The 27651-nt window shown below is 42.5% G+C and overlaps 1 protein-coding gene and 1 long non-coding RNA gene across 2 annotated transcripts in view; one reads left to right on the forward strand and one right to left on the reverse strand.

The window, feature by feature from the left end:
• LOC141425826 (uncharacterized) overlaps positions 1-27536 on the reverse strand; it is a 42245-nt gene extending 14709 nt beyond the window's left edge. Inside the window, exon 1 of the long non-coding RNA XR_012450972.1 lies at positions 27404-27536. This is a non-coding gene — a long non-coding RNA (uncharacterized lncRNA). The remainder of the gene's footprint in view (positions 1-27403) is intronic.
• The window catches only part of Stab2 (stabilin 2), a 164865-nt gene that overhangs the window by 7186 nt on the left and 130028 nt on the right, over positions 1-27651 (forward strand). Inside the window, exons 3-6 of the mRNA XM_074084259.1 lie at positions 382-497; positions 18876-18961; positions 19740-19809; positions 26235-26330. Of these exons, the coding sequence (XP_073940360.1) occupies positions 382-497; positions 18876-18961; positions 19740-19809; positions 26235-26330 (368 nt within the window). The remainder of the gene's footprint in view (positions 1-381; positions 498-18875; positions 18962-19739; positions 19810-26234; positions 26331-27651) is intronic.

Genomic DNA, 27651 nt, shown 5'->3' on the forward strand with positions numbered 1-27651 from the left:
CACCTCTAGCATGTGCCAAGACCTAACATAATTGATTTCACCTACTAACCTCACTTCTGATATCATCCTCCATTTTCATTTTTTTCCTACTTTTCCAACAATTGAAAATGATTCATGATGGGGTACAGACATAGCTCACGTAGGCAAAGCACTTGCCTACCAAAGGCCAGGGCCTGAGTTCAAACCCCAGCACGGCCAAAAGCAAAAGAATGATAATAATTCAAGATTAAGTTTTATTCTACCTAGAAAGCCAATTATGTTCAATCTCTATATATTTAAATATAGGTAAATATACTTAATAAACATTTAGGTCAATGCTACCACCTGGAGTTAACTTCTCTGCTCTGATCATGGGGTGATATCCTCTCTTTGCCCTCCAAGGTACACCTATCAGGTCAGAGCATACTCTGTGTCTCTTCCTGGATGCCGCCATATTTGTAAGAAGGACTATCTACAACCTCAGTGTTGTCCAGGCCACTGGGGCCCAGACTGCATGGGTAAGTGGCACAATATTTGGACTTTCATACTTCTTTATTGATGTCCCATTGTACAGAAATTTGAGATGAAGGAAGCCCAATAAAAGGAGAATGTAAGCATCATTTTCTAGAAATTTTTATTTCAGTCTGTGTGTGTATAGAAAAATGTTCAGTTTTTACAAAGAAATCTGCTTACTACAGTTCGAGATCTGTCTTTAAGAGAGTTTCTTTTAAGTTAAAAAAAAGGGACAATTAATTAAAGAAAATAAAAGCCCACTTGCCAAAGAAATGAAGAATGTTGGACAATTACAACCCCATACAATGTTCTTTAAGAAGAAATTTCATGCCAGGCACTGGTCGCTCATTAATCCTAGCTCCTCAGGAGGCAGAGATCAGGAAGATCGTGGTTCAAAGCCAGACTGGGCAAATAGTTCCAGAGACCCTATCTCAAAAAACCCATCACAAAAAAGGGCTGGTGGAGGTACAGGCCCCGAGTTCAAATTCCCGTATCACACACACACAAAGAAGAGGAATTTCATTTTAATATCTAAAAGCTACTGGGAGACAAAAATAAAATAACCATGAAGCACTAAGGCCAGTGACTCACATTGTCTTCCTGGCTCCTAGTGAGGTGGAGAGCTGGAGAATCACAGTTTCCGGCCAGCTTGAGGAAAAGTTCTCAAGGCCCCAATCAACAACAACAAAAAAAACCTGTGTTGTAGTGTGCACCTGTCAATCCCAGCGACTGTGGGAAGCACAAATAGGAGGCTCATAGTCCAAGTCTGCCTGGGCAAAATGTAAGACCCTGTCTCAAAATTGACCAGAAGTGTGCCTCATACTGTATAGTTCCTGCCCAGGAAATGCCAAACCCTGAGTTCAAACCCCAGTACCACCACCAAAAACAAAAAAACCCACAATAACCACTAACTCTTCTAATAAGTTAAGTCTTAAGATGGAACATCAAAAAGTATCATGTTGAACTTAAGACACTTTAGGGTAAAGAAATTGTGTAAGGTTAACTGCATACAAAGTTGAGATGGTGTCTTTCAAATATTTCTGCCTGGTCATTTCAAACCATAATCTCCCCAACTTCTGCCTCCCAAGTAGCTAGGGTTAGAGGTGTGAGACTCTGTGTCCAACTTAAAACAAACCTTAGAGTTTCATTACAGTTTATTGCAGTTTTATTCTCATTTCGTCTAGGAGGAATCAGATAGTCAAAGATCATCTCCTGCCAATTTCCTTTTGGGGTGATAAGTAAAGTTCAAGTTCAGGCTTGCTTGGCACCAAAGGCTTCTCTCTTTCTGCTTTCTCTTGTTGCTTGAAGCAGAGGTGGTCAGAGAGAGAGAGGGAGAGAGAAAGTGTGCTTCTAATTTCTCTTTTGGTCCCTTCAGCTTCCCAGTCAAAGCCTGGGGTACATCCCTTGTCTGGCAGGGTCACCATTAGGGATTTCAGTCTCCTGGTCCTTCTCTGTTAACTGCTCCATGCCAACCTTCACCCAACACGTTGGCACTATGTATTTCCAGGAGTTTAGCACATCAGACTCAGGTGTCTTTAAAGTGATTAACCTACACTTCCAGATTTCGAGGACTGCCTTGGGGCCAAAAATGGTGCCAACTGCACCCAGCTCTTAGAGACAACGTGATGCAGCCTAAAGAACTTTCAGACTTGCTCTCCCCTCTCTAACCAATGAAAATAAAACTGCTGCTAGGTTATTAGTCAGGCCCGCTATAGACCAGAAATGACTTTGTCTAACATGCCTTACAGAAGTGGCATGTCCAACAGAAGGAAGGACGGACCATAGCCAGGACAACAAAAGAACAAAAGTTTTAGGTTTGAACTCAGTTCCTTCATCAGTTTGGGCAAATGACTTCTCAGTGTCCTTGCCTGTGGAATGGTGGAGGAGGAAGGGAAAGGAGGGAGTCTTATTTTACAAAACCACAGCAGAGATTTTCAAATAGCAAGCTAGGTGAAAGAGGACTTGGCAGGGCCTGTGAGGCAAACGAGGCACTTTGCAAAAGTTTTCTGAGAAAGTAAACGAGTGAACCCCAGTCTAAACAGATCTCTGATAACCAAAGGCCCTTCTCAGAGTCCTGTTACAGCAGTGGGTGGCTTCTAAGACCTGAGCAGGCAAACAGGATTCACTCTCTGCAGCAGATTTCAGGCTGTCGCTCTGTGCTGTGGGCAGATAGATGTGACAAGGTTCACCTCTGGGATCCCAACCATCTAAAAGGATTATTTGAATGCTCAGCCATTTCCTCTGGACAGGTCTCAAGGCCAGAGAAGCAAAACATGTGAAAACTGAGGCCTGGAAATTATTTCTGTTGTCGTCTCTTTTGGGGCAAAGGGTACTTCCCCTTATCTTCATATTCCAAACATGCTAAATGACACAAAAGGCTTCCTTCCTTTAGCTCAGGAAAAAGATAAATCCTCCACTTGGTGTATCTCACTCACCTCTCCCACTTTCATTATGATCACTTTACATTTCCACCAGGGGAAGGTCATTTCGGAGCTGCTGACATGTGTCCATCCTTCTTTTTGAGGAAGCACATTTCTGACCTCCGGAGTGACCTTGGATCTGAGGCACAAGGGCACCCACTTCCTTAAGAATGCAACCACAAACACTCACACTCAACACCTCTGGCTCACTCTGAAAAATTGTTTTCATAATGTCTTAATCGAACTAGGAAATAATTCTGATCGATACTGAAGATTTGGAAAACACACAAAAGCAAAATGAAAAACAAATTAGCCATCATCTTCTAAAATTAATAAGGGATAGAGTCTCACTTGAAGGAGAAAAGCATCATCCTGACATCAGAAAGTTGTTTTTACTTGAGTTGAACTTGCTTCTCCCTAATTAGAAGTTGGGCAGCTTTATCAAACGTACACCCACAGCCTGTTCTCATTAATGCAAAATGTATTTTTAACTCTGAAACCTACTCACATCTGAACAGCCAACATTCTACTTGAGAGGAAATGGATTCTTTTATTTATTTAGTCTGTTTATCCCACCATGAATGTGTTGGGTTTGAACAGCTGAATGCAGCAGAACTTGAATGTGTGCAAAGCGGTTACAACTAAACTCAGTTGGGGCCAAAACAATCGGACTGCTTCAAAAAGAAATGATTTGGACTTTTTTTTCTTTTTTAGAGAAAAATCCAAATTCATCCACACTTATTTTTTTGTATTGTGTCATTTACATTTCCAGAACTCTTTTACTTTCCTCCTCATATCCCTTGCTATTTACTACATAGATCAGAAAAAAAAAAAAGGACTATCTGGATTTGAAACCACTTTTAAGAAAGTCTTTTTATTTTTGCTTTGAGTAACAGATAATGCTAGGTTCACATTAGGAACACATTTCACTTCCGTTTCCCAGGAAGACAGTTCCAACCAGAGCTATACAGGGAATATCAGGACATATTTTCTGCTAACACTAGGCAGCAAGCTTTTAAACAAAGGAGGTGACATGGGTAGACAGCCTCTTGGGAGATAAAGTCACAGGGAGGTCCCTGGCCTTTGGATGGGCAGGAAGTTTGTTATCGTCCTTTAAAGAAACAGACCACTGATGATTTGCTGAAAGTTTATAATGGTTTAGTCTCCTGCGTGAGGAACGTCACGATACAAGAGACCACCCGAGAGGTAGTGACCACAGGGAAATGCGATAACAGCCTAGAATAGTCTTATCAGCTGCCTGGCCTCACAATGCAGCAGAAATGTGCCCTTGTAGCAAATTCTATAACAGCTCTTCGAGTGTCATTTCTGGGAATGCCAGTTTTACCATCTTACTCTTAATGGGGGCCCAAGGTGATAAAATATGATTTGTTATGCAGGAAATAAGTTTATACCCTTTCCTTCAGGTTTTTATTTAAAAACAAAATAAGCACTTGTCATATATTGTTAAAATATTCTGTTTAAGCCATAAAGTGAGGACTCGTTACCTCCCCACACTCCTGCTGTCTTTCTCCAAATTCCTTCCAGGGTTGGCCAACTCATGAAAATCAAGCACTTATTGAGTGCCTACTATATGCTGCACATAGTCACGTATAGCTAGGACCTGCCTCTATCACCTATCTAATTGGCCCTTGGCCCCAAACAGCTCACAGATCAATGAGGGAGACTGACCCAAAAGCAGAGTATATGGGGCCCAGGTGAGGACACCGGGACCCTCAGGAGTGTGGTGGCTTGGCCAGTTTGCCTGCTCATCAGAACCTAACCCCTCCAGAGGTCCTACTTCCAGACACCATCACATGAGGGGTCCATATAGGAACTTGTGGGGCTCACAAACATTCAAGTATCCATGTGGCCTTCAGTCTGCTGAGTCCACAAGCCACTGGGAGACACAGATGGCCAGGATAAAGCACTTCCTTCAGGGAAAAATGTCACATCCCCTGCAGTATATGTTATGCTGAGGGTCAGGAAAGTCCCTAGGAGACAGAAATTTCCTCAGCCGTGACCCTTAATACAACTAAAGGCAAGCATCTGATGGTGGCCATGAATGGATGGGAGGCCACTCATTTCCAAAAGAAGAATCCTCAGGACATCTATTAGAAATAAGCAGTAAGGTGACTTCATCAGCCACCTCCCAAAATAGCCCGAAGACACAGGCTCCTTTCTGTCCTGGATGAAACTTATTTTACTTTCTCATGAAAATACAAAAAGAAATCATTGCTAGCTTTAAAAGTAATAGTAAGCACTCAACAAATGCTGACAATCAATTAAATGAATGGCTTGTATAAACACATAAACCAGGCCAGATCTGGTGGCACACATCTGCCCATGTGGAGGCAGAGATCAGGAGGATCATGGATTTGAGACCAGCCCAAGCAAAAAGTTAGCAAGACCCCATCTCAATAAACGACCCAGGTGCAGTGGTATGGTTCTGTAATCCTACCTACAAGGGAGTCATAGTTAGAAGGATCATGGTTTAAGGCCAGCCTTAGGCAAAACACAGGAGACCCTTTGTGAAAAATAAATAAACCATAAAAGGGTTGGAGGTATAGCTCCAGTGGTAGAGGGCCTGCCTATCAAGCATGAGACACTGAGTTTACACCCCAGGAAAAAACCATAAACCATCTGAAATATTATAAACAATCCATACAGAGAAACACAATGATAAAATCAGGTCAAACTGGGTGAGAATCAGTATCTCTGACTGTAATGGCCCTGTGACCTTGCTACATGACCTTCCTGTGCCTCAGTTTCCTCTTAGATAAAATGGTGATAATCGCCATTTCATGGGTCTAAGGTGACGATTAAATATACTGAGCTGGTACACACAATGTCCTTGTCACTCTTCCCAGGGTCTAGGTTGCCAGTAAGAACAACCACAATGATAACAAATGACGGCAAGAGCTGCACAACACGGAAACAAGGATGTGCTCAGAAACCTTTGTAAGACCAGTGACTTAAAGTCACTGGAACATTTTTTTCTTGTCACTACACCAATGTTTCCAAATGAAAAGATTTAGAGACCAAAGGCAAGAGGGAAATTGTATCTGAAAATAGCCATTCCCGATTCTGTGGTCTGAATTCGCCTCCCTTTCCAGTGAGTGTAGACTCTAGAAAAGGAAAGTTACTCAGTCATTTACAAGGCTGCCTTTGCCACAGCCATCACTGAAGCACACAACCAGTGCTAATGGAGTTGTCTTTTGTCTTCAATGCTCATCTATGCACAATAAAATTCACCCTTTTTAATGCAAAGTCATTTGAGTTTTGACAAGTATGAACAGTTGTGTGACAACCACCATAACTAAGACAGAGAATAGTTATATCTTTCCCTTTTTGTCAGCTTCCCTCAGCTCTGGGGCCTGGCAAATACCATTTTCTGTGCCTGTAATTTTCCCATTACTTCATAACTGACATACCTTGTTTCACTTAGCATCCTCTCCTCCCACCATGTTGTTACTTGGGTGGATGCTGTACAATGCTCCTCTCTGTGTCTGTCCCCACTTTATTTATTCACTAACTGAAAGACATCTGGAGCCTGTTTCCAATTTGGGGCAATCAAGAAGAAAGCCACTATGGACATTTCTGTACAGTTTTTTGTGTGAAGGTAAGTTTTCATTTCACATGGGTAGATACCTAGACATGGGAGTCATGGACTGGCTATAGGTTCGCCTTCACCAGAAGCTGCCAAACTGTTTTCCAAGGTATCCATATCATTTTTCACTCTCACTAGCAATTCTCACACAAGAGTTCTAGTTGATCCTTGCTAGCAATTGGTATGATCAGGTTTTTTCTTTTTTTAGCCATTCTAAGAGGTGTTTATTGATCTTTCATTGTAATTAATCAATCTTGACTTACATTTCTTGTGTGCTCATTTGCTGCTGTGTGTCCTCCAGTTTGTTTGCTTATTATTAAATATAAGCCCAAGACTTTCGAGCTGTAGGCTCTATATTTCAGTCTAGGATCCATTTAAGTTAATTTTTATACATGGTTGAGATGTGGACCAACGTTCACTTCTTTGCATGTAGATAACAATTCCAGCAGCATTTCTTAAAAAGGCAGATGAGTCTGAGGAGAACCGACATCTGAAAATATCAAATATTCTAGTCCATAACTGCAGTATAGCTCTTTTCTTATATAAGTCCTTTTTAATTTCAGTTTACAGACATTGCACGATTTTTGTTATTTTAATACCGAACACCTTCATGGCACTTGTTTGTTTGTTTGCTTGTTTATGACAGGGTCTTACTAGGTAGCCCACGCTGGCCTCACACTCACATTCTTCCTGTCTCAGCCTCCTAGTGCTGGAACTACAGGCCTGCATCACTGGGCCCAGGTTCTTTACGTACTATTTGTAATGAATTTCTAAATTCAAGATTACTAATTATTCACTGCTAGTTTATAGAAACACAATTGAGTTCTCATATTGACCTTCGAACCTGAGAGCTTACTAAATTTGTATATTTGATGCAAATTTTTTGGAAATTCCTTGGAATTTTCTTCATAGATAATCATGATGTCTAAGAATAAAGATGATTCTATTAACTGTGAATCTGATGTCTTTTTTCTTTCCTTTTTGTACTGACCATGATACTGTTTTCTGGATTGCTAGATTCATTTGGCTAAAATTTTTTTAGGAGTTGTTGTGTCTTTGCTCAGTAGAGATGTTGGTCTGTAATTTCCTTTTCTTGTGTGTTTGACTCTTGACTCCACATGAAGTAAGCTGGAACTTGTTTGCTCTTCAATATCCTAGGTGAGTTTTTATAAAATGGGGTTTGTTCCTTAAATGTGAGCTAGAATTCACCACTGAAGCCATGGGTTTTCTCTGTGTGAAGGATTTTTACTTCAGACTCAACTTCTTATAGATATAAGGTTATTCATTTCTTCTTCAGTGAGCTTTATTAGTTTGTGACATTCAATAAATTTTTTCATTTCATCCATATTGTCAAATTTATTGACATAAAGTTGATCATAGTATTTATTTACTATTGATTTAATGTCTGTAAGATTTGTATTGGTGTCCTCACTCCAGTTTTACTTTTCATAATTTGTGGCCTCTCTTCCCTCTTCTTCCCTCTTCTCTCTTCTTCTTCCCCCATCTTTCCCCCCTTCCTTCTTCTCCCCCACTCCTCCTTTTCCCTCCTCCTCTTCATTCTTCTTCTTTTCCCTCTCTCTCTTCCTCTCCCTCTCCCTCTCTCCTGACCAGTCTTGTTAGAAGTTTATCAGTCCCTCTGATCAGCTTTTGGTTTCACAGTTTTCTGTTTCATTCATGTATGCTTGTGTGTTTCTTATCTACTTCTGTTTCAGGTTTTCTTTGCTATCTTTTTCTGTTTTCTTTACCTTAAGGTATAAGTTTGGGCATAACTTGAGAACTTTCTTCTTTTCTGTGCACTTAGTGGAGTAAATTTCATTCTAAACACTGCTTTGGCTGCGTCTCAATGTTGATATAGTGTGCTTTAATTTTCACTCTATCCCAAATGTTTTTTTGTATTTCCCTTTTGATTTCTTCTTTTACCATGAGTAATTTGTAAGTATAATATTTAACTCCAAGTATTTGAGGACTTTGCAGATACATTTCTTTAATTCAATGAATGAACATGAAAGCATAAGATACAAAATTTGTGAGATGCAGTCAAAGCGGTACTTAGAAGGAAATTCATCGTTTAATTCCATTGTGATCAGAAAACATACTTCATACTATTTGAATCCTTTAAATTTGTCAAGACTTAGTTTATGTCCCAGAATATCATCTATCTTGGCTCTTGAAGAGGTGGTATTGTTAGAGTGTTTTAGCTATTTTTGTTTGTGGCGAAACTGGGGTTTGAACTCAGGGCCTGATGCGTGCAAGGCAGGCACAGTATCACTTGAGTGGGACAGTGTTCTGTAAATATCAATTAGGCCAAGTTGATTGATGGTGTTGTTCAAGTCTTCTCTAGTCTTAGTGACTTTATAACCATTTGTTTTATTGATTGTGGAAAGAAAGATACTAAAATCTCTGACTCTAATTGTGGATTTATCTATTTCTCCTTGAAGTTCTAGGATTCTCTTCAGGTTCGATGATTCTTTCCTGTGCCTACTCAAATCTGCCTTTACATTCCTCTAGTGTTGCGTTTGCTTTTGAAAGATAATGTTGTCTATGGGATTTCAGATACACAATGTTTTTGTTTTGGTTCTTTTGAATGAAGACATTTCACTGTCCTCTTGCTTTTAGTGCATCCAACAAGGGATGTGTTGTCATTGTATCTTTATTCCTCTTAACATACTGTATCTCTTGACTTTGACTGGTGTTAAGGTTTTCTCTTTATCACTGATTTGAAGGAATTTTTCTATATGGAGTTTTCCCCCTGATGCTTTTGCTAGTGTTTGAGCTCTTGGAACTGTGAGTTCATAGTGTCATGAAACTCAAAAAAAGGGCCATAACTTTTTCAGAAACATTTTCTTCTTCCAAAGGTTCCAGTTATGTGTATATGAAAGTGCTTAAAGTTGTCCCCAAGTTCATTGACGTTCTGCTTCTTTTCAGTCTTTTTTCTCTGTGTGATTCATTGTGATTCTCTTGCTTCGTTTTGAGTTCACTAAGCACACCATTCATTGTGCATAGTGTATTTTTATCTCAGATGCTACATTTTCATCTGTAAAAGTTCAATTTGGTTTAATTTATATCTTCCTTCCTTGACATTATTTTTTTCTCTACCTTTTTGAATGTATGGAATATAGTTACAATAATTTTCAAATCTTTGTCTATCCTATGTGTTATTTAGCTAGTTTTCAATTTATTGTTTTGGGCCTTCATTGTTCATGCCTAGTAGTTTTTATTGAATTCAGACATTGTGCATTTTACTTTGTTTGGGCATACATACACACACACACGCACACACACACACGTGTATATATATTTGTATATGGTACAGTCCTTTTCTGCATTGCGGTGTGTGTGTGTGTGTGTGTGTGTGCGCGTGTGTGTGAGTGTGTGTGTGTGTGCGTATTTGTTCTGGGACAAACAAAACTACAAAGCACATTATACCTTCCCAGTGCCCCAGTCCTGTATCATACAAGATTTTCCACTTGGGGAATACTGCTTGCATGTGTGAGCTGGGTCCTAGCCCTTCACCTACTCTTTCCAGAGGTTCTTTCCTGGCCTCAGGTGGTTTCCTTTCTCTCATGTGCTGACCACTTCTCAACTGTATGGGGGCACAGGAGGCTTTGTGGGGCTGTAGAGCCTGTGGCTCACCAATGATGTTCAGCTCTGAGACTGGCCACCTTTGGTCTCCCCAAGTTCCAGAGTCCATCTTCTCAACACAGAAGACCACTGGACTCATGTTTGTCCCCTCCCTGAACTGTGGGCTGGGGCAATTTTAGAGCTTATCTCATTTTTCCCATCTCACAGATTCCTGTCCTATGCTGCCAGGACATCTAAAACCAGTTTCACATATTTTTCTGGTTTTCTTTTATTAGTTGTTTCAAACAAGATAAATCTGGTCCTTATTTCCTACCTCAGCAGGAAGGGAGTTTCTTGCTAATAGATTTATTATTATTCAAGATTCATTAATAGCACAAGGGGGTTTTATATAAATAGTCCACACAGGCACATACAGTGTATTCAAGCAAGCTCACTCAACCCCCCCCACTATATTTCTTACCACCCTCCCTTTTAAGTACAATATTCAGTGGGTTTCTTTATGCTATCATCATACATAGATAACAACATACTTTGATCCTCTTCACCCACCCCATACCATTTCCATTTCCCCCTTCCCACTGTCTACTCCCCATATATGGCTGTGTCTCTTTTGCACCCAAGTTCCATTCTTATTGGTTTTTTTTTTTCTTTTTTCATTTTAGACCTAGATTCTGCATATGAGCAAAAACATACAATATTTGGCTTTTGTAGAATGGCTTATTTCGCTCAATATATGATGATCTCTAGCTCTACTCATTTTCTTGCAAACAGCGTAATTTCATTCTTCTTTATGGCTGAGTAATACTCTACTGTGTATACATACTACATTTTCTTTATCCATCATTAGTGGTTGGGCACAGGGGCTGATCCCACTACTTGCTGTTGTGAACAGTGCTGCAATAAACAAGGGTGTGTAGACTTAAAAAATGAAGGACAGGAAAGGCAGTGATGGGAGAAGGAGAGCAAATGAGGAGGGCAAAGGAGGGTGAATACAGCTATGAACTTTCTTTACATCTGTGAATATGCAGCATTGAAACCTGTTGAAATCATTTTAAGAAGGGGAATGGGTTAGGGTGGAGGATAATGGAGGAGATGAACCAAACCCAGGTACAATATATGTGTATATGGAAAGATCACCATGAAACCCCTGTGGAATGATCACGTACTAATTTAAATGTTTTTTTTAAACATGGGTGTACCGGTGTATGCTGATTTACATTCCTGCACGTATATCTCAGGTGGGGTCATAAGATAGCTCTATTCTCAGCTTTTCCATGAACCTCCTACTGATTTCCATAATATCTGGAATAACTTGCGTCCCCACCAACAGTGCACGAAGTTTCTTCTTTCCCTGCATCCACCCCAGCATTTGTTGTTGGTGGTTTTCTTGACTTTAGCCATTCTGACTTGAGACAGAATCTTAATGTGGTTTTGATTTGCATTGCCTTTACAGTTAAATGTCGAACATTTTGTCATGTGTTTATTAGCTGTTGTACTTCTGAGAACTGTCTGTTCCACTCATTTGCACATTTGTCAACTGGATTACTTGTTCTTTTGATGTTTAATTTTTTTTCACTTTTTGTAGATTCTGGATATTAATCCTTTAACCATTGAATAGCTGGCACTGATTTTCTCCCATTCTGGTCATTGTTTCCTTTGAAGTGCAGACGCTTTTTGATTTGACATAGTCAAATTTGTCAATTCTTGTTCTTATTTACTGAGCGAGTGAAGTTCTATTCAGAAAGCCCTTGCCCATGCCTGTATCTTCAAGTGTTTTCCCATAGTAGTTTCAAAGTTTCAGAGCTTACATTAAGATCTTTGAACCATTTTTAATTGATGTTTGGACAGGGTAAAAAATAGGGGTCTAGTGTCAGTGTTTCGCATGTAGATAGTTAATGACAGTCTTTTCTCCAACAAATGTTTTGGGCTCCTTTGTGAAAAATCAGATGGCTGTGGCTGTGTGGATTTATTTCTGGGTCTTCTTTTCTGTTACTGGCTCTGTGGTATAATTTGAAGTCTGGTATTGAGATACCTCCTCATTTCTCTTCTTGCTCAGGATTCCTTTGGCTATTCAGGGTCTTTTGTGTTTTCACATGAATTTTAGGATTGGTTTATCTATTTCTATGAGGAATGACATTGGAATTTTGATGGAGATTCCACTGAATCTGTAGATTGCTTTCGGTAATATGGTCACTTTCACAATATTAATTCTGTCCATCCATGACGGAAAGAGGTCTTTCCGTCTTTTGGTGTCTCCTTCAATTTCTTTCTTCAAGGCTTTATTGCAGAGATCTTTTACCTCCTTAACTCAGTTTATTCCTAGATATTTTTTTTTGAGGCTACTGTGAATGCAATTGTTTTTCTAAGTTATTTCTCAGCCTATTCATTGTTATTATTTTTATAAGTTAATTTTATATCTTGCTACTTTGCTAAAGGTGTTAATCAGATCTAGCAGGTTTTTTGGTGCAGCCTTCAGGGTCTTTTAAGTAGAGGATCATATCATCTGCAAATAAGAATAATTTGACTTCTTCTTTTCCTGTTTGAATCCTTTTCATTTCTTTCTCTTGCCTTATTGCTCTGGCTAGGAATTCCAATACTGTACTGAATAAGAGCAGAGAGAGCTGGTCACTGGTAGCTCAAGCCTATAATCCTACCTACTCAGGAGGCAGAGATCAGGAGAATCACAGTTCAAAGCCAGCCCAGGCAAATAGTTTGTGAGACCGTCTTGAAAATACCCATCCCAAAAAAGGGGCTGGTGGAGTGGCTCAAAGTATAGGCCCTGAGTTCAAACTCTAGTACCACACACACACACACACACACACACACACAAAGAGTAAAGAGAGTGAACACTCTTGTCTCATCCTTGACATTAGAGGACATGGTTTCAGTTTTTCCACGTTAAGTATGTTGTTGGCTGTAGATTTGTTATGTATGTTCTCTATTATGTACAGATACATTTCTTCTATTCCTACTTTCATCAGAGCTTTTATCATAAAAGGATATTGAATTTTGTCAAAGGCTTTTTCTGCATCTATTGAGAAAATCACGTGGTTTTTGTCCTTGATTCTGTTTATGTGCTATGCTATGTTTTTTGATTTTCATACATTGAACCATCCTTTGGAATGAAGCCAACTTGATCATGGTATTATGATCTTGATGTATTGTAGAATTCAGTTTGAGGAGTATTGGTGCTACTTTTTCTTTAAATGTCTGGTAGAATTCAGCCATGGGTCCATCTGGTCTGGGCTGTTTTTTGTTGGGAGACTCTTTATTACTGCTTCAATTTCATTGCTTGTTAGAGGTCTGTTTAAGTGATTTATATTCTAATGGTTCATCTTGGTAGGTCAAATGTATCTAGAAATTTATCCATTTCTTCTAGATTTTCCAGTTTATTAGAATATAAGTTTTCAACGTATTCCCTCATGATCCTCTGGATTTCTTTGGCACTAGTTGTGATATCCTCCTTTTCATCTCCAACTTTATTGATTTGGGTCTTCTCCCTCCTTCTTTTTGTTAGTTTGCCAAGCCAAGGACTTATCAATCTTATTTGTTTTTTCAAAAACTAACTTTTGTTTCATTGATTCTTTGTATTTTTTGCTTCCATGTCATTAATTTCTGCCCTATTCTTTATCATTTCTTTCCACCTATTGATTTGGGGTTTGACTTGTTCTTCTAAGAGCTTGAGATGTTTATCTGAGATCTATTTTTTTAATATAGGCATTCATAGCTATAAACGTTCTTCTTAACACTGCCTTTGCTGTGTCCCAAAGGTTCTGGTAGGTTGGGTTTTCATTTTCATTACATTCTAGGAACTTTTTGCTTCCCCCTCTCCCTTTATTTTTTCAATGACCCACTAATTGTTTGTCAATGTATTGGTCAGTCTCCTTGTGTTTGAATATTTTCCACATTCAATCCTCCCACATACTGGTCCTCATATTAATGTGTGGTAGCTTACCTGTCAAGTCTGGGAAAATGCATAATCTTAGCTTCACACCCAGAGATCCCTACCAAGTAGGTATAAAATGTCATACTTTGCATAAAATTGTGGCAGGTTATTAGTGACCGAGGGATGAATATGGACTGGAATCCAGCCCACCTTAGTTAGCCAACCAATGCATTCTGGGAGGGCCCCACCTACCCAGTGGAAGGGGCACCTTCAATTTTAGTTTCATCTGCTTTCCAAGCCTAGTATCTATGGGAATAGATCCCAAAGGCAGTGGGGATAGTGCAGGTTTTTTCTAATTTACACAAAGACTAGCATATTACTGTAGGTACTCCAAAAGGCAGATCTAAGACAAAGCTAGAGATGCAAGAGCTTAATTAGAGAAAAATCCTACAAGGGAAAATGAGAAGGAAGTAGGGAAGCTGTCAGTCAGCCATGCAGCCCTGACGCTTGTGAAAAAGAGAGGGAAGCAAGGAAGGTTGGTTGGTAACACGGATGGCAAGTCTTCCAGACAAAGGCACCCAACAAAGGACCCTGTATCCCACAGGAATCAGCCTGCCCTGGTGTCCCTGCTGTGCTTGGTCACTGGCTAGAAGCAGTCATGGGAAGTGTGGAGTTCAAAGTTCAGACATGAGCAGTAGGACTTTCCATCAATGACGTATCAAATATTTGCAGATATTGCATGTTGCAGTCATGTTAGTTTGTGAGTACACGCTATTATGTCCACATGATGATGAAGTCCCCAAATGATGCATGTCACATCCCTGTTATTATGCAACACATAACTGTAACTGGAAACCTGAGCAGTGTGTTTTCATGGCTTGCATCATGGCGAGGAGGACCATGGGGTATCTGTCTTTGAAACAATCCCCCTCCCAGATGGTTCTAAACAGCTGTCCCAAGGGCAGCCTTTGAGGAAGGCCTAAGGGAAAGGAAAACCAGACTTCCTGATACAGAGTCACACTCTTGGGAACTGGGGTGGGGGAAGCTCCCCAATTCCTCCATGATCAGCCTATAGCCCAGAACCTGGTTGTTTTCTCAACATGGCTCACACTGTTTTCTGCTACATGGGTTTTAACAAGGATTGGGCTGAGTGCAACAACACCCGGAGGTTGACAGAGTCAAACCTGTGGCAGGGGTAGGGACAGGGGCAAGGAGAGGCTCTCAGAGGTGGGAAGACATGGGAAAGTGTGGAGGTTGGGAAGCAGGGAATGGTGGGGGGGGGCAGGATGCGAGATGGGGGAGGGAGCTGGTTCTGTGCACCAGGAAATGATTTACAGGAATACAAGTGGGAGAATGGGACTCAAGTGTGCTCAGTGTCAGGCTGGAGAAGGCTCTGTGTCCCAAGCCAAGCTGGGTGTCACTGAGAGAATGTCTTGCACACTCTGTGCTGGGGAAAGGCACAGGGAGCAAGAGAAAGCCATCATCATGGGAGAGCTGCTGAGTCTCTACCTTCTCAGTCCTGCCCAGGATGGACCCTGGTTCCCAAACACCACCTCATCTGGGAAGGGCCAGAGAGGAAAAGCAAACAAGAGAAGGACTATGTGACAGGGAATGACAGAACAACACTCTCTTAGCACCACTTGCCAGGCATTGTGAAATCAGGGATCCAAGGAGCTGTCAGATGAGCTCTAAGGATATCCCTTCCATCCTCACCCTCCACTGATCTTCTTCAGACACAGACTGAACTCTTTAACAAGACCTGTCCTTCATGATCCAGCTGTTACTATATGTTGAATTCAGATCCAACCCAATTAGTCCATTGGGGATTAGGTTACATTGGGTAAATGCTGAAAACGTCCAGTAGGGGGAACCATGAGAGCTCTAGGTCTCTTTCCAACAACCCTCAACTGGAAGCCAGTTTGTCTGTCTCTTCATCCAGGACTTTCCCCTCACCAGACTGCAGGACCACAGCCATAGAGACCAGGTCTGTGCTCCCCCTGCTATACCCAGGACCTCCATGGTGTCTGGTTCAAACAAGTGCCCAATAATTTATTTCCAGAGTGCTGTTAACTGTTATAGAAAGATCAGACTCAAAACATGCAATTTAGACTCTATAGTTTGCTAATATTCTGAATGCAGGGAATAAATGGAAGACACCAAAGAAAAAAAAATCTACCAATAGATCACTGGACTCTCATCTGCACAGTACCTGTCAGTTGCAAAGGTTCTTCGAAAGAACTAACCTATCAAGTGAGTGGTCACAGACTCTTTCAGAGACCTGCCTCTCTCTGTGCTTACAAGTCTCTTTTTCCAAGAACTGCCATTATGGACTGAATATTTATGACTCCTGTGTGTTCATCTGTTTTTTTGGTATTCTAATAAAATACCAGAAACATGTTAACATTATAAAGAAAAGAAGCTTATTTAGCCCAGAGTAAGTTGCTGGCAAGTGCTCAGCTGTGATGAGGGCCATCTTGGCTATATCCAACACTGCAGAAGTGCAAGTGGGGGGAACCGATCACGTGGCATGTCAGGGAACCAGGGGCCAGGCTCAGGCTTTTATAGCTCTTGTTAGAGCTAACCAGGGTCCCACAAAAACTACCTAATCTGAAGCCATACCCCCAGTTGACCTAAGGACCTCCTCCTATGCCCCACCTCTTAAAAGATCCCCTACTTCTCAGTTTCACCCCACTGGGAAACCATATCCAAACCATAGCTTTCTGAAATTCACATGTTGAAATCTAATCTCCAATGTGATGATTTTGCAAGATAGGAGCTTTAGGAAGGAATTAGATCATGAGAACAGAGCCCTCATGAATGGAATTAGTGTCCTTATAAAAGAGGATCCAGAGAACTTCCCTCCCCCTTCCACTATGGGAGGACATACAGATGTCACCTTCTACGAACCAGGAAACAGGCCCCTATCGACACTGAATCTCTCAGCACCTTGATCCTACAGCCTGGACTTCCCAGCCTCAGGGACCATGAGAAAGAAAGTTTATAAGCTGCCCCAACTAAAGTATTTGGTTATAGTAGCCCAAATCAACTAAGAAAACTGCTTTTTCATTTCCATGGATGCTGATTTCATATGACATAGGGAAAATGTATAGCAGAGCAAGCTTGTGGCTAAGAAAGCTTCTGGCAAAGACCTTCTAGGATGGGAGTGGAAGTAGAGAGAGCAGGAAGATAGACCCTTGCAATAGAGGAAGGCAAGGGAGTCTCTCATTACCCCTTGCCTGCTGGGTGACTTTGTACAAGTCACTTAACCACTCTGTTCCTGTTTGCTCTTCTAGAAAGTGGAGCTTAAAACAGCACTTCGGGGAACTGCTGTGAGTAGTGAATGCATGTGTCTTTTATTATTTTCTAGAACGCCGTAGCACAGCTGTTTTGCGTAAGGCACTTTCCTTGCTAGCTTGGATTTGGGCTCACATTTGGTTCTGCCTCATTCACACAAACACATTTCCTGGCTGTTGCTTATCAGCTTGGTACTTGCAGACTCAGGTCCCTTATTTAAACAGAGCTTACCCAAATCAGCATCAACCCCACTTCAGTGCTGCACTACATGGTGTAGACTACACCACGTATAAAAAGAAGCAGTTTTCATCCTCAGTGCAGTAGTACCTTCACTTTTACTTACCGCTATTTAAATCTTCTGTTTGAATTTAGGCACTGTGATATCTGACTTTCTTGCTAAGTGTCCCTCTGCCTCTCCTGAAATAATGCTTGGCTCCTAGCAGCTATTCCCAGAATGTTTAGGGAGTGACTGAAATCCTCTAAAAAGTGTCAGTAAAAGCTCCATTTCAGCTCTAACACAATTCAGAAACACAAACCCATGCTTGTTTGGAACCAACCTCTGGGTGAAATCTAATTCCTTTCCTTACTATACTGAACACTTCATTAATTGGTCCCAGCATTCATATTGTACCTCATCAACCCCCACCCCCCACCCCACAGTGACTTCCGTGTCCTGCCCCACCAAACACCTCATCATTCCCAGAACAGCACCTACCATTCCCTCTTCCAGAAATGTCCCTCACTTTAAAGCATGGTCAACTCCTATGTACCTTCAGAACCCCAACTTAAGCTGGGCACAGTGGCTCAAGTCTGCAATCCTAGCTACCAGGGGAGCAGAGATGAGGAGGACCACAGTTTGAAGACAACCAGGGCAAAAAGGACACAAGACCCCATCTCAACCCATGGCTGGACACAATCACGCATAGCTGTCATCTCCATTATGCAGGAAAGCATAAATAGGAGGATTGCAGTCCAGGCTGGCCCTGGCATAAAGCTAGACCCTATCTCAAAAATAACCATTGCAAAAAGGGCTGGGGCATGACTCAAGTGGTAGAGTACCTGCCTAGCTTAAGTGACTTTTCCTATAGACATCTCAGACTCTTCAAGGAGCACCAATGGCTCCCTCCTTTAGGACCCCTGAATACCCGCCTAGCACACTGATCAAAGGACCTGGCTTTAGAGTCATACCAAGAGTTGACTTAACTTCCCAGCTTTGCAACTGAGGCACTGTGAGACCTTGGGCAAGTCTGATGTGACCTTGCTAAACTTTAGTCTTCTCCCTTGTTAGGCAGCCGCAATACAACCAGCTCTGAGGGTTGTAATGGGAACGATTTCATTAGCTCATGGTCAAGTACATAGGCCAGGCTCAATAAAGGGTTGAGACAGACTCTCCACTTCTACTTGATGACTGCATGGAGTCACCTGTTTACATGCCCACTTCCCTCAGAGACCCTAGAGGATACCAGTGGGGTCTCCAGTTATTTCTTGTCCCTGGCATTGAGTAGATCACATGGCACACAGGAGATGGTGAATGCATCTTACAGACGCTTGCCACAATCTTGAGTGAGCGAGTCTGGTCTCTCTGACTCTCTAGAATGCCCAGGAGGAGCAAGGTCACCCTGCAGTGGCAGAGGCCGTTGTGCCGAGGGCATGGAAGGAAATGGAAGCTGCTCCTGCCAGGTATGTTCTCTCTCTCTCCAATTCTGCTGTCCCTTTCCCACCTGCGGATCCTCCTTAAACACGGCTACTTGGTAGGTGGAGTCTCTAAGGTAGTAGTATTAGTAAGATAAGGACTTGAAATGTGCAAAAAATGACTTAGAGCCTGGGGATCTTGAGGCAGGTTAATTCCACCTAACCATCTCTGTGCAATGGTTCTGAAAGATGATCTATGTAGTAACATTTCCTGAAGAAGTAAAATGAGATCAGATATTTGCATATACATTTACAGATACATTGTGAAACTTACACGGCTGTAAAAATTGCTGTCACGATATTAACAATCACCGCTGCTACCAGACTACCCTTTGCTGCTGTCTTCAGTCTCCTCGGACAACCACTCTGTCAATTGAAGAATTCTGTCTCAGGAAAGTAACTTTTAGCAGGTTAGAGGATTTAAACACACAGCAATCCTTCTGAAAAGGATTGAGTTTAACAGCCTCCAGAGATGTGAATCTGAATGCGCTTCCATTTCACCCTTGGGAGAGATTGTGATGTCACTGTTAGCACTTGCTCTCTCTTTCTGTCTTTGGGCTGTTGACACAGAGTTTCTACAAAAAAAAAATGACACAGGGATTCATGTGCACATCAACACACAAAACCAAGAAGAATAAAAGAGGAAAGAGAAAGGAGAGAGAGGAAGCTGCCCAGATGATCAGTGAGAGATCCAGGGCTTCCTGGGTGACATCAGTTACCCAAGGTGACCTTGGGTCTGATGCCATCCCCCTGGGCTGTTTTGCAGGATGGGTTTAGTGGAACTGCCTGTGAAAGCTGTGCTGATGACAACTTATTTGGACCCAACTGTTCATCAGGTAAGTCTGGTTACTGTGTAATCAATGCATTTGTGAGAGTTGAAAGTTCCCAGAGAGACTGTTCCTGGGCGGGGCCGGGGGGAGGGGGGAGACATGCTGAATAGTTGCATAGAACCAGGTCTATGCAGGAAGACAAAAAGCCGAATACAAATCTGATACAGCACCGTCACTGAAGATGGAGATGCTGCTTGCTGTGGCTCTCTGCCCTTGCAGGCAGTCACCAGGACACCATTTCACAGCTTTTCTCTGAGGTCCTTCTGATCCTGATCTCAGTAGATCCAAGAACTTCAACTTCAACCATCAGTGCCACCATATTCCATTCCTTCACAAATAAATGCCTGCAGTGCTCAGGCTATTGGTCCCAATTCAACAAACCAAACTGAGGCTGGCTTGTCCACGCTTCTTTTACATTTATATTTAGTTACTTATTTATTTTTGGTGGTACTGGGGTTTGAACTCCGGGCTTCACTCTTACCAAGCAGGAGCTCTACCACTTGAGCCAAACCTCCACCCCTCCCCAAACACACACCCCACACTTTTTTTGTTGTTTTTGCTTTAGTTATTTTTCAGGTAAAGTCTCGTGTTTTTGCTGGAGCCAGTCTCAGACTGGGATCCTCCTATTTACAGCCTCCCACATAGCTGAGATCAAAGGTGTGGGCCATCATGCCCAAATAAGATGGAGTCTCATTAACTATTTTCCTGGGCTGGTCTCAAACTGCAGTTCCCCTGAGCTCCACCTCCCAAGTAGCTGGGATTACAGGTGTGAGTCACTATGCCCAGCCATGCTCTTATTTTTGGTTGCCCTGAAAAGTAGAGCCTGGGACAAGGATTCAAGTATAAACCACCTATTTGGAAGGTGACTCCAGGAAACACTGGGGTCCAAGGAAATGGTGCAGAGGAGGTCAAGAGTGCACCATCTTGGAGTAGAAGTAACATATAGAGTGATGAGCGCCAACTGGGTTTTAGCTCCAGGATTGCTGACTATAGGAACTTGGATAAACTTCAAAAGCATGCGCTCTATATGTTTCATATCTATAAAAATAGAAATAATATTTCCTCCTTTAGGGAATCTAATGAGATAATCAGTGTACAATAAATGTTAGCCATCATTAATAATTATTATTGTATAATTAATGTTATTAATAATTAATAATACGTTCCAGTTTCCCCTCATCTTAAGTGTTTCTTCACCCACAACTCCATAAAAGATTATTTTATAAGGGTATTAACAAAGAAATTTTAATAAATTGTTTTCAAGATTAATGTTGCTTTAAAGACAGTAACTAGCATATCATCTATCAACTGTGTAGAAGCAGCATGTCTCCTTGCATTGCCTTTTCTTATCCTAATACTGGAATTTAAACTCTATATGCTAAGTAAATGCTAACATAGGAAGGAATCAAAAAGCACCCGACATCACTTGGTTCCAAAGAAAGCTGAGTGATTGAGGATGAAAAACTAGGAAGAAGATGAGATGCCTTTCCTCCAAGAAATTGGGATTGGTTTCTCCTGAGCACTCCTGGGGCACATGGAAATTCTAATCATTTCCAAATAAAGAGAGTAGCCTCTCTTTACACCTGTTTGTGCCATGGAAAAAGCACTAAAGGGATAAAGATGATTCAGATACCTAAATGTTTTACGAAAAGTGGAAGCCTAAACTGAGACCCAGGAAGAACTCTCCAGGTTCTGGATCCCAGTGGAACTTCCAGTGTTGAGGGAGACATTCTATGTGCATATCATCTAGCACAGTAGCTGTTAGCCACATGTCACCGTGGCGCACCCAAAACATGGGTAAGAAACATGATCGAGAAATGAAGTTTAAATTTTGGTCCACACTACTGAATTTAAGTTTAAATAGCCCATGTGACCAGTGGCTACCATATTGGATAGCAGCTTTGGAGCTAATGACTAACGTAACACACTTTGCTGTGATCCCAGAAGCTGCTCTGGAGGTGAAGGTGGGAGGATCCCAAGTTTGAGGCCAGTTCAGGAAAAGTTAGTGAGACCCTGTCTCAAAATCAAACCATAAAAGCAAAAGTGCTGGGGGGCCAGAGCACTTGCCTAGCAAGTATGAGGCCATGGGTTCAATTCCCAATACTGCCAAATAAATAAATAATAATAAATGAGAGAGAAAGAAAAAATTTTAAAGTCAGATTGGCCTAACTTTGACACCAACCCCAACTCCCCTTCTCCTTCCTCATGTATAAAATAGGACTAATGTCTGCCTCACAGGGTTGACAGCATAGTAAAGCTCTTAACAGCATATCCCAAGAACTCAGTCAATGGGAGCGAGCACTAGGTAAGGACAAACACGTCCCAGTGGTAATCAAGTCACCAGCAAAAGAATGTCAGTGATGGCTGGCAGCCCATTTCCCACTGGCAAGCACCAGGGGAACTCAAAGTTCTTTTAGCCAGGCATCCACTGGGTGCCAGTGTTGCCTCATCCACCACAGTGTCAGTCCTGGGTTGGTGGCTCTCCTGCCTGGAATTGGGACAGCTCTATTAGGTGCCATCTATTTTTGCCACTGACTTTACCCTACTGCCAGAGCCCTCTCCTCTGGCTGTTTATTGGTTAGAGGTGAGTCAGAGCTGCGCCAGCCAGAGGTTTCATCTCTCCTGCCAACATTCTAGCTGCTCGGGGCCTTGCTCTCAGCTAGGGCAGAACACAAAGCCCCCCTTCTCTAACATGAACCCCCCCCAGGCAATTCCACAGCCACATATTTTGAATAAGAGTGGCTAGCGTTTTCTGAGCACGCACTGTGGGCCAGGTGTGTGCAAAGAGGCCTCACAGGCATAATCTCCTGAGGCCCTCAGTACACCTCTGTAAGTCAGTGTCCTCATTTTGCTGGTGAAGAAGCAGAGAGGTCACTTCAGACTATGCAGCTGTGATGGAGGCAGAGGCAGGATTTGACCCCACATGTCTGACTCCGGGCCCTGACTCCGGGCCCTGGCCCATGCCCTAGACCCCAGACAGGTGAGTAGGAGGTAGGTGAGGGATCCTACCACTAGGGAGCTGGAAATACAAGCAACAGTTAGGACACGTGTGCACAGCCCCCCAGGATGCTAGGAGAACACAGGGATAAGAAGGCTGCCCCACCATGGGGCACATCTGTGGGCACTGACCCTCTGACTGGAGTGACTATGGCTTTAATCACTTTCAAGTCACACCACCCAAGTCTCACATGTCTCTAGAGATTTGCTGAGGCCAGTTCACAAAGTACCAAGGGTTTTCAGTGACCAGCAGGGACTTCCTATGCCACTTACTTCTCCTTCCAGGGGACACTTCTGTGGCAGTGGCTGGCAGCTGTGCACCATGATATCAGAAGCCTCAGAGAGATGCCTGAGTCAGTTCACTGAATCCAGGACAGAGGCTGAGCTGGAACACAGGATGCAGGGAGAGGCTCAGGCCAGGATCTGGGGCTCATGGCACACAGCTGGGAGGGCAATCTGACCAACAAGGGCATCACAAGCAGTTAGAATGTGAGTCACCATCAACCTCACTGTGCCCCTCACCTCTTACACTGACTATGTGGGAGGACTTAGAACACCAATCATCACTCCATCCCTTAGGATCTGGCTTCTCCCTCGCTTTAATAAATAATAAAAAGCCCACCTCACTTCAGTCACATCTGTAAAACTCCTGTTCCAAATAGGGTCATTCTGAGGTGCTGTGGTTTAGGAATCCAACAGATTCCAATAAATGGCCTGGTTGCCATCAGCTAGGCTCAGCTCCTGCTGAGTACGGAGGATTTCACAAACTATCACCATCAAATACTCCAGATCCATGGTACACCAAGACAAAAACTAGGCATATGTCAAAATAGGGAGTAGACGATAACAATGAACAGCCACAGAAATAACTTAGTAGCTGCCTTTCCTCTGACATGAGTGGCCACTGCTCACCCTTCCTGATGACTTAGTCTGACCACTGGCATGTTCCTGGTGGTCTTCAGTAGACAGGCATCAACAGAATTAATAGGTGCAGTAGGGTGGGACAGTGAACAAGGTACAAAGAAAGTGCAGCTGGAGCCCAGAGGTTCATCAACTCAGCTTTGGAACCCCTGAGATGGCCCTGCAGAAGTGGGAGCTTTGGTTGTCCTTAAAGGATAAGGAGGATTTCAAATGACACACCAAAGAGACAAAGAAGAAGCCAAAGCTAATGCCACCTGGCACACTCTTCCCTGAGCCAGCTCCACCTCCATTTCTTCCTGGCTAACTGTCATGGTAGCACTAATCACACTGCATTGTGACCCATTGTTTTCTTCTGCTATGGGACGGGAACTTTTCTCTGTTTACCTCTTAGACCACTGATCTCTACAGCACTCTGAATTTTGTCGGGTGCTGAATAGTGTTAAGAAAGAAGTAAGGGACTTGGGAGGCAAAGGCAAGAGGATAGAGAGTTTGAGGCCAACCCCAAGCAAGGTTAGTGAGATGCTATCTCAGAAATAAACAAAGGGCTAGAATATGACTCAAGTAGTAGAGAGCTTGCATATGCTAGGCCCTGGGTTTGATTCCCAATACCACAAGAAAAAAAAAAAGAGAAAGGAAGGGACAGAAGAAAGAAAGTAGGAAAGAAGGAAGGGAGGGAGGAAGGAAGAGAGGGAGGAAGAAGGGGAGGGAGGGAGGAGAGGAGGGAGGAAGGAGAGGAGGGAGGAAGAGTGAAGAGCAAACTAGAGTTATCCCATGTGCTCAGAATCCAATATGCATAAGATAAATGGTAGAAGATGAAAATCAAAATGTTGCAAGGTTAGAGTAAGGCTGGAGAGGTCTTTGCTTGCCAAATGGACAAATTTATGTTCCATTTGGTTGGCAAATAAGAGTCCTTGAGATAGTTTTGAGGTCAGTCTGATGCCATTGCTAATCAAATGAAGCAGATGAAATGGCGAAGCAGGAAACTGAAGGCCGGGAAGCATGCTACTGCAATACTCCAGGCAAAACGTAAGAAGGACCTGAATGAGGACAGAAACAGGGGGGAGACAGAGAGCAGAATATCAAAGTGGGGGGCACAGACAATGAAAACAAAGACCTGATGGCTTAATAGCTGTTTGGGATACTTTAGCAGTCTGTTTTCCTGGTATTTTTGGTTAAGTGTTCTAGGCAAGCATTTATTCTTAGTTATGTTTCACTCGAGCTAATATTAAAGTGGCTTACATGCACTGAACACACATGTAGTGGACAGAGCAGTGGCCCTCAAAGATGCCCCTGTCCTAATCTCTGGAAGCTGTGAATGTGTTAAGATACATGGCAAAAGGAAGTTAAGGTTGTAGATGGGATTACGGTGGCTAATCAATGAGTTTAAGATAAGAAGATTATCCTGGATTACCCAAGTGGGCCCAATGTAATCCCAAACATGTTATGGTAGAAGATGGAAGCAGAAGAAAGACCCAACACCGATGACAACATGAGAAGGACTTGTCCTGACTTTGCTAGCTTTGAAGATGGAGAGGGGGCTATAAGCCTGGAAAGACAGAGGCTTCTAGAATCTTGACAAGCAAAGGAAGAGACTCCTCTAGAGTCTCCAGAAGAAATTCAGCCTTTCTGAAATCAAATGAGACATTTCAGAACTATAAGATAAATTTGAATTGTTTCAAGCCCCTGTCTTTGGGGCAATTTGTCACAGTAGCAACAGAAAACTGATACAACATGCTTCATAGAGGATCTAGCATAGGATGCTACAAATGAGCCAAACTGGGTGTTCAAGAATTGACTGTTTACATCAAAAGCCCTCCATTTGTCATCCCTGAAATGTCTGCCACTGGGCTGAAATGTCATCTATTTCAGGCAGAAAACATGACATAGTTATTCTAAGCCCTATTGAATTTCTTTTTTATCCTTTCATTGCCCATGATCCAAGAAGTAGGATTTATTTGTAGAGATGCCCACTAGCAACAGTGAATGAGTCAATGGTAGCTTTTCTCCTTGAAGGATAGCAGATAAGAAAGAGAAATGGGGAGGGGTGGGTATGATCAAAGTCCATTATTTGTATGTACAGAAATGTCATGATGAAATGTACAGCTTAATATACACCAATTTTAAAACAGCAAAGAAAAGAAACAATAGATGTAAATTCTAAGACACTGAGTTAAGCCCTCAGTGTCTGTAGAGCTATCCAAAGGGGAAGCAAATAGTTTGCAGGGAGAGAAAAAACTCCAATGCACCTGGATGCAGGTGTGCTTTTGATATACATCATCTCACTTAACTCTATAAAAATCCTAGACATAGTAGCTTACATGTCATACACTGAAAAATCTGAAGCTAATAAAAGACAGATGAAGCCAAGATTCAAACTAGAGTCCCAAGTTCAAGTCCATGGCTGTCCTCCACCTCATCATGCAGTCTCAGCAAATGCTATCTGAGAATCTTACCTTTCTAGAATCTTTAGAAGCAATCACCATCAAGTCATAACCTCTGTCTTCTGCCTGCAGTGTGCAGCTGTGTGCATGGCGTGTGCAACAGTGGGATCAATGGCGATGGAACCTGCGAATGCTACTCTGCATACACTGGTCCCAGCTGCGATAGACGTAAGTATTTCAAGTTTCCTGAATGCCTCGCCGGACCATATAGGCCCAGGTGTATGCATCTCATATCTGCATTCATCACTGGGGCTCTACAGGTGAGGTATCAGCAAATATTTTGTGGGATCAAACCAAAAAATTTAAAAGACCCAGGTGCTAGTGGCTCACACCTGTAATCCTAAATACTCAGGAGGTTCAGATCTGGAGGATCACAGTTCGAAGCCAGCCAGGACAAATAATTCACAAGACCCTATCATGAAAATACCCAACACTAACAAAGGGCTGGTGGAGTGGCTCAAGCGGTATAGCACCTGCCTAGCAAGTGTGAGACCCCAAGTTCAAACCCCAATATGACCCAAAAAAAAAAGAGAAGAAGTAAAAGAGACAGTAGAAGAAATGAGAAGAGAGGAGGAAAGGAGAGGATGGGGAAGGGGAGGAGAAGCAGTGTAGTGACATGGCTATAGCCATACTTTAGGAAAGCTGAGCAGGAGGTGGTATGAAGGAGAGAGGGGAGAGGGAGACAATGGGGCTGGGAGGCCAGGAGAGGCCATCGCTACAAGTTAGTTATTAGGTAAAGGAGATAAGGCACTGTATCATTTTTGAGTCCCAAAGGCAGAACACATTAACAGTCATAGCGGAGAGAACACAGAGGCTCACCAAGGCTAAGTAATTCACCAAAGTTCACAAAACTAGCAAACAGAAGATGTGGGGTTCAAATCATTTAAATAGGAATCTATGACACTGGGTCCAATTAAGAGATGGAAACCGCAGGGTGATTTGGACAAGAAGAGTTTATGAACAGTAGTGAGTCATGGTAGAAGAGTAGTTGTAACAAATGCTACTTATGGAGGATAATGAAGGACAAATTACAAAGGAGGTGCCATCCCCAAGGCTGGATTCAACCCTTGTTAGAGAGAATACGGCTGGCAGAGAAGATGGCTGTTTTGCCCAGGCCAGCATTGGACCATAGTCACCTGGCAATCACAGGACAACCTCCAGAGCACAGGTTGAGTGAGGCTGGTGGATGAAGGCACAGAGGAAAGGGTAAGCAGAACCAGAAGTTTGCAGTTATGCAGTACCTGTGTGGGGAGGACTTGTGGGAAGATGGTCACCGCGTCCAGGCCGAGGATCTGAGGTCACTAAGGGACAGTGCTCTCTGGGTGCACAGGCTGGCATAGCATCCCTGATCAGACCACACAGCAGCAGCAGCAGCAGCAGCAGCAAACACAGCAGAAGCACAACACTGCACAGGTCCGGCCTCCTGCTAGGTCCCACCTGCGCCCTCTACTGGCAAAATTTTGCATCTGTCTGGAAAGGAAAAACCCTC

The sequence above is a fragment of the Castor canadensis genome, chromosome 8 (genome assembly GCF_047511655.1).
Source record: "Castor canadensis chromosome 8, mCasCan1.hap1v2, whole genome shotgun sequence".
Classification (NCBI taxonomy): domain Eukaryota; kingdom Metazoa; phylum Chordata; class Mammalia; order Rodentia; family Castoridae; genus Castor; species Castor canadensis.